The following is a 12,118-nucleotide window of genomic DNA, read 5'->3' as shown; positions in this document are numbered from 1 at the left end:
AATCTACTGTTGATTCCTTCCAGTGTATTTTTTTTTCCTCCCAGTGTATTTTTTATTTCAGTTATTGTATTCTTCAGCTCTGTTTGGTTCTTCTTTATATTTCTAACTCTTTGTTAACCTTCTCACTGTGTTCATCATTCTTCTCCCAAGTTCACTGAGCATCTTTATGATCATTGCTTTGAATTCTTTATCAGGTAGATTGCCTGTCTCCACCTTGCTCAGTTCTTCTGGGATTTTATCTTGTTCCTTCACTTGGAACATATTCCTCTGTTGCCTCATTTTGCCTAAGTCTCTGTTTTTATTTCTATGTATTAGGTAGGTGGGTTATGTTTCCCAATCTTGGAGGAGTGGACTTATATAGGAGACGTCCTATGGCACCCTGCAGCACAGTTCCCTCTGGTCACCAGAGCTATATGCTCTAGGGGTGCCCCCTCTGTGCATGGCCCCTTCTGTTGTGGTGGGCTGACTACTATGGGTGCACTGGTATGCAAGGCTGGCTCCCAGCCCAGTTGGCTGCCAGGCCCTGCCTTGTGTAGAGGTTGCTAGCCTGCTAGTGGGTGGGACTGGGCAAATTGTTCCCCTTTTTTGGGGAACTTTGGGGGGATAAAGAGGTGGTATTACTAGGTGATCTGCATTTATGTCAAACCGTAAATGGTACAGCTTGAGGCAGAGGAGTCCCTCGGCTGGGATTCAGGGGTTTGGGATCTAGTCCTGACAAACCAGGAAAGGCTGAGTGGCTTTGGGCAAGTCAGACACAGTCTCTGGGCCTCACTCTTTCTAGCTATAAAATGGGGACATTATCATCTGTGTTGTGGCTTACCTACTTCATGCAGACCTGAGAGGGACAGGCTGGCTGACCCAGAGGATCACAAAGTCATCACTTCCAGGCTCATGAGGGAACCCCTACCTTCTCCTCCTTGGGCAGCTGGAAGACAGGACACTGATCTGGTGTGCGGGTCGATGGAGGAACGAGACAGCACCTCGTTCTCCTCACTCTGCCACAGGCTCAGGGATTATCCCACTACCCTCCTCAGCCTTTGCTCGTGGACTTCTTCCAAGTGGAATTTCCTGAACAGGTTATCAGCAGGCAGGAAGCCTCTGCTTGTGTGGGGTTGGGGGGGTTGGGGGTAGGGGTGGGGAGCAGGTATTAGGCAATAATGCTGGGGGGGCACTTAAGACAGTGGCGTGCTGGGGTCATGTGAGGGGGTGGGGGATGGACAGAGGACACAGTGGTCCTAGTCCCTGGAGGGACGGCTTGTTATTCCCCAGACTGACGTCTCACACCCCAGTCGGTGTAACAGGAAGCTTCATCTGAAAGCCACCTGAGCAAGGGAATTTTTCTCAGTCTCTGGGAAAGTCCCCTAGCAGGTCCCTCGTCCAGCCCAGGCTGGCTTCCTGCTTAAGCCAAGCAAATATTGACAGTCCTTGGTTGCACTTTTACTTTCCTTTCGCTCTATATTATCCTCATGATAATGATTCATTATACACTACCTCTGTTTGCTTTGATCCAGTGACTTCTTATGACAACCTAGAAATCTTGGATTTCTAGGAAAGTGAAACTTAGCAGGGGCCTGTTTCTCTCCTCAGGTGCCTTACAAGCAGAGTGTGTTTGACTGAGGTGAGACGGGCCCACTGACAGATTAGCCCTCCTGCAGCCAGCTTGGACCTCAAAGGCACCCCCTGCAGCCACTCGACGGCCGGCAGAGCTCTCAATGGCTGGCTCCAGCCCACCTTCCCCTTGGACTCCTCTGCGGCTTCCTGCTTCTTCTGCTTTGGCCAGTGTGACCTCCTCATAATTCCCCGGACCCGTCCTGCACTTGTCCATCTTTGCATGTGCTGTGCCCGCTATGTGGAATACCCTTTCCCCTCCTCTCTGCCTTCAAAATAGCCATTAGCCCTGTAAGAACAGTTTAAATGTTGCTTCTTCTTTAAAGATTTTCCTGCTCCCAGGGATAATAGTCCCTTCTTTTTCTTCCCCTAGCACATCTTTATTCATCTATTTTGGTGTGTAGTTTTTCATAATTTTAAGTTGGATATAATTCACATACCATAATACCCATCCCTTTAAAGTGTGCAGTCCAGTGGTTTTTAGCATATTCACAAAGTTGTGCAACCATCAGCAAAATCAATTTTAAAACATCTTCCTTGTCCCCCCATACCCCTTAGTTGTCACTCCCTATTCCTCCCTCTCTCGAGCCCCTGGCACCCGTACTAATCTACTTTCTGTCTCTATGGATTTGCCTATTCTGGACATTTCATATGGATGGAATTATACAATTATGTGGCCATTTGGGACTGGCTTCCCTCTCTTAGTATGTTTTCAAGGTTCATCCATGTTGTAGCATGAATCAGCACTTCATTCCTTTTTTTAATGGTCAAATAACATTCCATTGTATGGACAGGGCACATTTGTTTATCCATTCATCAGTTGATGGACATCTGGATTGTTTTCCACTTTGGCACTATTATGAATAATTCTTTTTGTAATCATATTTATTTTTATTTTTTACTTTCTTATTGACGTACAGTTGATTTACAATGTTGTGTTAATTACTGCTGTACAGCAAAGTGATTGTTACACATATATATACATTCCTTTTTTTAAAATATTCTTTTACATTATGGTTTATCATAGGATATTGAATATAGTTCTCTGTGCTCTACAGTAGAACCTTGCTGCTTATCCATTCTATATATAAAAGCTTACATCTGCTACCCTCTGCCTCCCACTCCATCCCTCCCCCAACCCCCTCCCCCTTGGCAACCACCAGTCTGTTCCCTATGTCCATGAGTCTGTTTCTGTTTCTTTCTTTCTGTTAATAGTTATTTATTTATTTGCCTGCTCCTGGTCTTAGTTGCGGTATGAGGGATCTAGTTCCCTGACCGGGGATCAAACCCGGGCCCCCTGCATTGGGAGCATGGAGTCTTAACCACCAGACCACCAGGGAAGTCCCTGTTTCCCAGGGAAGTCCCAGGGAAGTCCCTGTTTTGTAGATACGTTCATTTGTGTCATATTTTAGATTCCACATATAAGTGATATCATATGGTATTTGTCTTTCTCTTTCTGACTTACTTTACTCAGTATGATAATCTCTAGTTGAATTCCCTCTTTATCCCCTATAATCTTTTTTTTCCCTTAAATTCTAGTTTGTCTGATGCTAATACAGCTACAACTGAGCAGAAGCTAAGACCAAGGAGCCTAATCTGTCTTTTATGATGAACAAGAATAATGACTTGGACCTAGTTTAAGGAAACTTTTACTTTTGGTTTACAAATAACTAGATCAAAGGATTTACATAGGATATTGATTCGGGGGGGAGGTGGCTCTTGGTTGCCACATCTCTTATGACATCTCTTATGTCTCAAGAGATACACCCAAAGTTTGATGATCTTACATGGAGTAAGATGTATGAGAAGTGTAGAATCATGGTCTCACGTCAGTATCAAAAACAATCAATACTACATACACAGCAGAACTTCAGCCCATCAGGGAGCATAGTCCCCAGCCTGATACCTGGGCTCTTTCTGAGTCAGCACTGGGCAATCTCTTCCTATCTGCTCTTATGCTGCAAGGCCCAGGCATTTTCCACTTATGTTACCTTGAGGGATCTCCAAGGCAAGCCTGATCATGGGCTGCCACAACGTGTTTGTGTGTTCTTCATATTTGCTTGGTATATTTTTCTTTTATTTTTAGTCTTTTTGGATTTTGTTTTAGGTCCACCTCTCAGAGATAGAATGTAACAGGATTGTATTTTTTTAGTTTATATTTTTTTCTTTGCCCAAACTGAAAATCCTTGTCAATTGAGAGGTGAATTTAACCCATTCACATTTACTGTGAGTACTGCTCTGTTTGGACTTGTACCTATCTACCTTACTTTTTATTCTTTTATCTCCTATCCTGTCTTTTGTTGGATTGTTGAAATTGGAGTTCTATTATTTTAATATTTGGAATTTATATATTGTTTGTAGTCTTCTACACTCTGTATGTTCTTCAACATATCAACTTACATTTTTCTCATTTTTGTTGTTAATAATTATTTCTTCCTAGTGAGAAAAGAAACTTAGCATGTTTTTGCTTCCCCTCACTCCATCCAAGATGATGTTGTCTGTGGTTTTCACTCCAGATTTTTACTGATTTTTTTTTAATGACTAACACTTATTTAGACTCAACTTTTTGTGCTTTCATTGATCATAAAAAGTTAACTTTTCTTGTTTTTTCTTATGAAGCAATTTCTCTAAAAATTCTTTCATAAAAGTATTGGTGAGTGAAAAACCAAGTTTATATCTGAAAATTTCATTTTTCTCTCATGCTTGAATGAGAGAGTAGTTGCTTGGAGAATTTTAAATTTCAAAATTATTCCCTCATCAAAATGAAGACTTAAGATCTGTAGGTTTTAGTGTATGTAAATTATACCTTAATAAAATTAAAAATCTCTCTGAACCTTGAAGATATTATTCCATTGTCTTTCAGCATCCAGTATGGTTGAGGAAAAGTCTACTGTCCATTTGATTCACATTCTTTGTATGTGATCTATTTTTTTCCTCCTTGGGTCTTCTCTTTACCCCCAATGCTCTGAAATTTCATCAGTATGTGTCAAGGTTTGTTTTTTTTTTCATGTATTCTGTTTGGCAACTAGTATGCTTTCTCAGCATGAAGAGTCATGTCTTTCCTCAATATAAATTTTCCTTTTTTCTTTCTTTGAGTATTCTCTTTCCTCCATTTTCTCTATTTTCTCCTGAAATTCTGGATATTTGAACTTCTGCATCTATTCTCTTTTATTTCATATATTTCATCTCTTTGTAACTTTGCAGTCCATTCTGTTTGCTTCCAGATCATGAATTATTTTTCAGCTATAATCTTTCTGCTGTTCAGTCCATCTAATAAGTTTTTATTTCAATGATTTAGTTTTCTGTTTCCAAGGTACCTAGATTTTTTGATGCAATATCTTTTTGCATCTAATTATATTTGTCCTAAAGCCCAGGTCTGTCTGCTCTATTAACTGTATATTTTTTTTCAGGTATGAAGTCCTCTTTTTGTTGAGTTGGATGCCTTTTCCCCCATGATGCTAGCTTTCCTCAAATACTTGGCTTTTCTTGGGTGTCATCTCCCCTGGAACTGAGATGCCTGGTTAGCCTGGGTGCCTTGCTTGCAAATAGAATATTCAGCTGTGAATTACACTGCATCTGCCTAAAGTGATAATGAGAAATGGAATGTATGTGCTGCTGGACAAAATGAGTCAACAATTAGCTTTCTGGGGCTTCCCTGGTGGCGCAGTGGTTAAGAATCCATCTGCCAATGCAGGAGACACAGGTTCGAGCCCTGGTCCGGGAAGATCCCACATGCCGCGGAGCAACTAAGTCCGTGCACCACAACTACTGAGCCTGTGCTCTAGAGTCCGTGAGCCACAACTACTGAAGCCCGTGAGCCACAACTACTGAAGCCTGCGCACGTAGAGCCTGTGCTCCACGACAAGAGAAGCCACCACAATGAGAAGCCCAGGCACAGCAACGAAGAGTAGCCCCCTCTCACCGCAAGTAGAGAAAGCCTGCGCACAGCAACGAAGACCCAACGCAGCCAAAGATAGATAGATAGATAAATAGATAAACAAATAAATAAATTTTATTTAAAAAAAAAAATTGGCCTTCCGGATACAGAGGCTTCTGTTCCCTTAGGGAACTGTCAGTATCTGGGGCTTTGCCTTAATTCTTTGACCCAGACATCAACCCCCCACTACTCCTGTCCATGGTCAGACACACTGTGGCTCACTGCCTGCCTGAGATAAACATTCCTGGCTGCCCTTGTCTGTCTCAAGTGGTATCACGGTTTCAGGCAGCTGCATTGTTAAACAACTGAAGCTGATGATGTTTGACAAATGCCCTGGGAATAGGGCTTTTCCCATGGAGAGGGTTCCAAGTTGGGTTAAGTCATGACAACACCCTATAAATGAAGACTTTCCAGGGAAGTGTAGTACAGGCCAAACAGCGATGACGCTCTGGTGGCAGAGCTTTCTGAGGAGTTCCCAACACAACCTGTCCCCTCTGGTGGCTGCAAGGCTGCTGGGTTTTAAGGCTACTGTGGAGCTGAGGTTAGAAGGATGGGAGCAGGCCAGGTTAAACCACCACAAACCCCACTGCTCTTACCGAAATTGAGTAAATTCTCTTGGATAAACCTTGTTAGCCTTTGGTTAATATCCAGAGTTCTGGAAAAGTTGAATTTTATAATCTTGCCAATATTTCTGTTGCTTTTATGGAGAAATGGCTTTACAGAAGTCCTTATGCCACCACTCCAGAAGTCCCCCCTCTGGTTATATCATTTCAAAGGCTTCGCTAGGTGTTAACTAATAAGGAGGTATTCACTGGAAGTAGGATTAAAGTGCTACCCTCGCCTTGGAGGTATTTGGGTTTAAAAAAAAAAAAAAGACACTTAAAAGATTAAAAAAAGATGAAAAAAGTTGTCTTAGGATCCATAGGAATCATTCCAAAATACTGCGGTGATGTGGGGGCCGCCGGGACCACCCCCCCAGACCCCCGACAGCCAGCCCAGTGATCTCTTGGCTGCTTCTCCTGGGAGATGTCTTTTCCAGGGAAAGGAAGCTGCCATATTTTGAGTACTTCCTCTAAGCTACAAGTTTCATTCATATTCACTATCCTCACAACATACCAGCAAAGAAAATTATCTTCTTTCCACTTTACAGATGAAGAAACTGAGGCTCACATGACCAAGGTTAGAACACTCAAGGGTGGCAGAGAGGAGATCCCACTCCAGAGTGAAAGCTATTCTGGGTCACCTAACCCAAAGTCTTGACCCTCTGGCTGGCCACGGTGCAGGGACGCAGTTTGCGGAGGTGCCCATCATCATGATTTTGGGCACAATAGGTTCAAACTCCCTATTAGCTCTCTCCCTCACCAGTCATGCAGCAGGAACAAGAGCAAAGTAACAGGTATGGCTTGTCCTCCTCCATCCCCCGCCACAAACACCAGCTGAGGAGGGGGTCCCCAGGTCAACTCCTCCCTTCACTCAAGAGCCAGAGCCTCTAGGAAGTCCTCACAAGTCAAGGGTGGCAAGGGCAGAGCCTGGTTGTAGCTGTAGGACTATCCCCTTCACATGCTCAGCAAAATAGAGTCCACAGGCCTGAGGGCCCAGACCCCGCCTAGTCCACTGCAAGCCCAGGATGTCTCTGTGGAGAAGAGGAAGGCATGTCCCCACGCCCCTGCATCCTGACCAGTCCCCAGCCCTACTCACTCCCACTGACTGCAACAAAGCAGACATACACATTACAAAATCATTCATAAAAGACAAACTTTATTTTGATATCTCAGAAATTGGCAAGGAAATAAGCACAATGGTAACAGTGCACTCTCATACGTTGACTCATCTTCAGATGCACGATCTCACTGGGACTTCACAACTGTCCTGCAAGGAAGGCGGGGCAGGTGACTACTGATTGCCTTTACAGAGGACTTGTTAAAGTGACCCAGCTTCCATACAGACTGTCAACATTCTACCAGGCGGACAGCGGCCAAGATGGAAAGACCCTGAGCTCATCTCCTCTCACAAGCACACCAAAATCACAACTATATACAGAACAACCATTGATGAAAAAGACCAGACCTACCAGAAAAGATCTTCTACAACTAAAGACATAAAGAAGTAACCATACTGAGATGGGTAGGAGGGGCGAACTCACCATATAATCAAGTCCCATGCCCTTGGGTGGGCAACCCACAAGCTGGAGAGGAACTGCAGAGGTTCCTCTCACAGGAGTGAGAGCTCTGAGCCTGATGTCAAGCTCCCCAGCCTGAGGGTCAGGCACTGAGAAGACAAGCCCCCAGTGCATTTGGCTTTGAAGGCCAACTTCAATTTCCGGAGTCCCAAAGGACGGGGGGAAATAGGGACCTCACTCTTAAAGGGTGCATGCAAAATCCCACACACACTGGGACCCAGGGCAGAAGCAGTAATGTGATAGGAGCCTGGGCCAGACCTACCTGCTGGTCTTGGAGAGTCTCCTGGAGAGGTGGGGGCAGGGGGCGGCTGTGGCTCAGCCTGGGGACCTAGACACTGACAGCAAACATTTTGGGGCACTCATTCTACCGCGTGAACACTGCTGTTGGTGGCTGCCATCTTGGCTCACTAACAGGCCAACGCAAGCTTTGGGACACCTTGGACTCCATACCCAACTGTGTCAGGGACCAGCCCTTCCCCTCACCCCACCAGCAATCCGACACCAGCTCTGGGATCCCTGGGCCCTGCAGCCAGACTCCAGGACCCAGCTCTGCCTGCCAGTAGTCTAGCACCAACCCTAGAACCTGGCTTCATCCACCAGTGGGCAGGCAACAACCCCAGAGTATTCTGGACCCTAACTCTGCCCACCAGTGAGCCAACACTAGCCCCAGGGCCCCCTGGGGTTCCTCAGCCAGCTGCCTCATGACCAAGCCTTGCTAACCAGCAGCCAGCAGCATGCAAGCAAGGCAGGGCCTGGCAACCAACTGGGGTAGGGGCCAACCAAGCCTGTACCAGACTGCTCACATAGCCTACCACAATGGAAGGACCCACACAGCCCTCTTAGGGGGAACCCCTAAAACATATAGCTTGGGTGATGAGAGGGGGGTCCACTGCTGGGACACACAGGACGTCTCCTACAGGAGGCCACTTCTCCAAGGTCGAGAGATGTAACTAACCTACCACATACATAAAAATACAAATAGCACTTTAGACAAAATGAGGCACCAGAAGAACATGTTCCAGACGAAGGAACAAAATAAAACCCCAAGAAGAAGAACTAAGCAAAATGGAGACAGGCAATCTACTGAAGAAAAAGTTCGGAGCAATTAATCGTAAAGACGATCAAAAAACTCGGGAGAAAAATGGATGCACAGAACAAGCAGTTAGAGGTTTTCAACAAAGAGTTAGAAAATATAAAGAACCAAACGAGACAAAGAATACAATAACTGCAATGAAAAATACCCTAGAAGGAATCAACAGCAGACCAAATGATACAGAGGAACAGATCAGTGAGCTGGAAGACAGAGTACTGGAAATCACTGCCACTGAACAGAAAAAAGAAAAAAGAATGAAAAGAAATGAGGATAGTTTAAGAGCCCTCTAGGACAACACCAAATGCACTAATATTTGCATTATATGGGCCCCAGAAGCAGAAGAGAGAAAGGGGCTGAAAACATATTTGAAAACACAATAGCTGAAAAATTCCCTAACCTGGGAAAGGAAACAGTCACTCAAGTCTAGGACGCACAGAGAGTTCCATACAGGATTAACCCAAAGACGAACATACCAAGACACATTGTAATTAAAATGACAAAAATTAAAGATAAAGAGAGAATATTAAAAGCAGCAAGGGAAAAGCAACAAATAACATACAGGGAAATCCCATAAGGCTATCAGCTGATATTTCAACAGAAACTCTGCAGGCCAGAAGGAGTGACATGATATACTTAAAGTAATGAAAGAGAAAAACCAACAACCAAGAGTACTCTACCCAGCAAGGCTCTCGTTCAGATTCAATGGAGACATCAAAAGCTTTACAGACAAGCAAAAGCTAAAAGAGTTCAACACCACCAAACCAGCTTTACAACAAATGTTAAAGGAACTTCTCTAGGTTAAAAAGAAAAGGCCACAACTAGCAACAAGAAAATTATGAAATGAGGAAGCTCACTGGTAAAGGCAAACATACAGTAAAGGCAGGAAATCATCCACACACAAAGCTAGTAGGGAGGTTAGAAGACAAAAGTAGTAAAGTCATCTCTATCCACATAAGCAGTTAAGGGATACACAAAATAATTATATGCAAAATACAACATCAAAAACAGTCATTGTGAGGGGAAGAGAGTACAAATGCAGGGTTTTTAAAATGCATTTCTTTTTTTTTTAAATTGGGGTATAGTTGTTTTACAATGCTTTGTTAGTTTCTACTGTACAGCAAAGTGGAGTTACCTGTGCTATACAGCAGGTTCTCATTAGTTATCTATTTTATACATATTAGTGTATATATGTCCATCCCAATCTCCCAATTCATCCCACCTCCCCTTTCCCCTCCTTGGTGTCCATACACCAAGGTGTTTGTTCTCTATATCTGCTAAAATGTATTTCAAATTAAGAAATCAGCAACTTGAAACAACCATATATATACATATATATGTGTATGTGTGTGTGTGTCTATATATATATGTATATATATGTATGTATGTATGGACTCATGGTAACCACAAACCAAAAATCTATAACAGATAAACACACAAAAAAGAAAAAGGAATCCAAACATAACACTAAAGATAGTCATCAAATATCAAGAGAACAAAACAAGAAGGAAAAAAAAAGACCTACAAAAACAAACCCAAAACAATTAACAAAATGGCAATAAGAACACATATTGATAATTACCTTAAATGTAAATGGACTAAATTTACAACCAAAAGACATAGAGTAGCTGAGGGATACAAAAACAAGACCCATATGTGCTGCCTTACAAGAGACTTATTTCAGATATAGAGACACACAGACTGAAAAGATACATGCACCCCAATGTTCACAGCAGCCTTATTTACAATTGTCAAGATATGGAAGCAACCTAAGTGTCCATCAACAGATGAATGGATAAAGAAGTTTGGTATACATATACAATGGAATACTACTCGGCCATAAAAAGGAATTATATTTTGCCATTTGCAGCAACATGGATGTACTTGGAGAACATTATGCTAAGTGAAATAAGTCAGACAGAGAAAGACAAATACTGTATGATATCATTTATATATGGAATCTAAAAAAATATAACAAATTAGTTAATATAACAAAAAAGCAAACTCACAGATACAGAGAACAAATTAGTGGTTACCAGTAGGGAGAGGGAACAGGGAGGGGCAATTTAGGGGTAGGGGATTAAGAGGTACAAACTATTAGGTACAAAATAAGCTACAAGGATATACTGTACAACAGGGGGAATACAACCAATAGTTTTATAATAACTATAAATGAAGTATAACATTTAAAAATTGTGAATCTCTATATTGTACATCTATAACTTATTAATACCGTATAACAACTATACTTCAATTTAAAAAAATAAATAAATAAACAAAATTCCACCCAGATGCTCCCTGCATCTGGTCCAGGCTCCTCAATACCCCGGGGTTGGCAGGGCTTCACCAGACACGCGCAGGTACCTTAACTTCCTTAGCCATAAAACCAGGGATCAGGCTGCCCCGTCTCTACACAAAGGCCCTTCTCACTGACACATGTGGGTTCCTGGGACTCCGGTGTACCAGGGATTGCTAGGTTCATGGTGGCTGAACCAGGTGACCAGCCAAAAGCCTTGGCACGCAAAAATGAACCTGGAGCTAGGCAGAGGGGTGAGAACCCCGCTGGCCCATGCTGAGCCACTTTCTCCAGCCAGGCACCCACCAGGGAGGTAGTTCTGATGTGGGCAGAAAGGGGCACCTCCTTGGTCCACTGGCCCCTCCTGCTGAGGAGGGGGAAGAGCCACTGCAGCCCTGACTCTGTCTCTCCGCCACACCTGTTGCTAACCAGGCTTTCTGACTCTTCTCCAGAAAGAGGGCAGAGCTGCACCTCGTCCCTTGGCAGGGGCCGGGCTCAGAGCTGTGCACCTGTACCAGGGCCCAGAGCAGGACGGTCCCAAGCCGGGGCCACCGCCTCAATCTCCCAGCGACACACGGGGCATTTGGCCGTGTCCCTGAAGACCCGCCAGGCACAGCAGCTGCAGAAGTGTGTGTGGCCACAGGGGACGAGGCAGGTATTGGCAGCCTGGTGGAAGCAGATGGCACACTCCTCTCCTGCTGTGGCTGGGAAAGGGGACAACAGAGGTCAGGGGCACTTGGGGGCAAGGGGTGGGCAGCCCACTCACGATATAACCACAGGACAGAGAACTCTGCAGTCGGATTCTGAAGAATATTACCTTGTAAGAAAATGCTCACAATGTAATCAAGTGAAAAAAGTTGGGACGAAAACCGTAAGGTACAAACATTACATAAGATTCCAATTTAGAAAAAAGGAAAACAAAGCACAAATAACTCCCCATATAGAAGTCCACAAAATACTGGGAGGAAATCCACCTAACAGGTAATGCGAGGTTTCGGAGGTGTTTTT

The 12,118-nt window shown here is 43.8% G+C and overlaps 2 protein-coding genes across 5 annotated transcripts in view; one reads left to right on the top strand and one right to left on the bottom strand.

The window, feature by feature from the left end:
- Positions 1-12,118, top strand: part of FER1L5 (fer-1 like family member 5) — a 341,943-nt gene that overhangs the window by 152,141 nt on the left and 177,684 nt on the right. The gene's annotated exons all lie outside the window — the stretch shown is intronic.
- NEURL3 (neuralized E3 ubiquitin protein ligase 3) overlaps positions 7,287-12,118 on the bottom strand; it is a 42,937-nt gene continuing 38,105 nt past the window's right edge. For 3 of the 4 annotated variants that reach the window (XM_082357128.1, XM_082357129.1, XM_082357130.1), the window contains one exon: positions 7,287-11,814. In XM_082357128.1, the coding sequence (XP_082213254.1) occupies positions 11,353-11,814 (462 nt within the window). In that variant the 3' untranslated portion in view covers positions 7,287-11,352. The remainder of the gene's footprint in view (positions 11,815-12,118) is intronic. The other variant, XM_082357131.1, reaches the window with a different exon arrangement.

This window comes from Balaenoptera borealis (genome assembly GCF_965194805.1).
Source record: "Balaenoptera borealis genome assembly, chromosome: 15".
NCBI lineage: Eukaryota > Metazoa > Chordata > Mammalia > Artiodactyla > Balaenopteridae > Balaenoptera > Balaenoptera borealis.
This window is presented reverse-complemented; position numbering and strand designations above follow the sequence as displayed.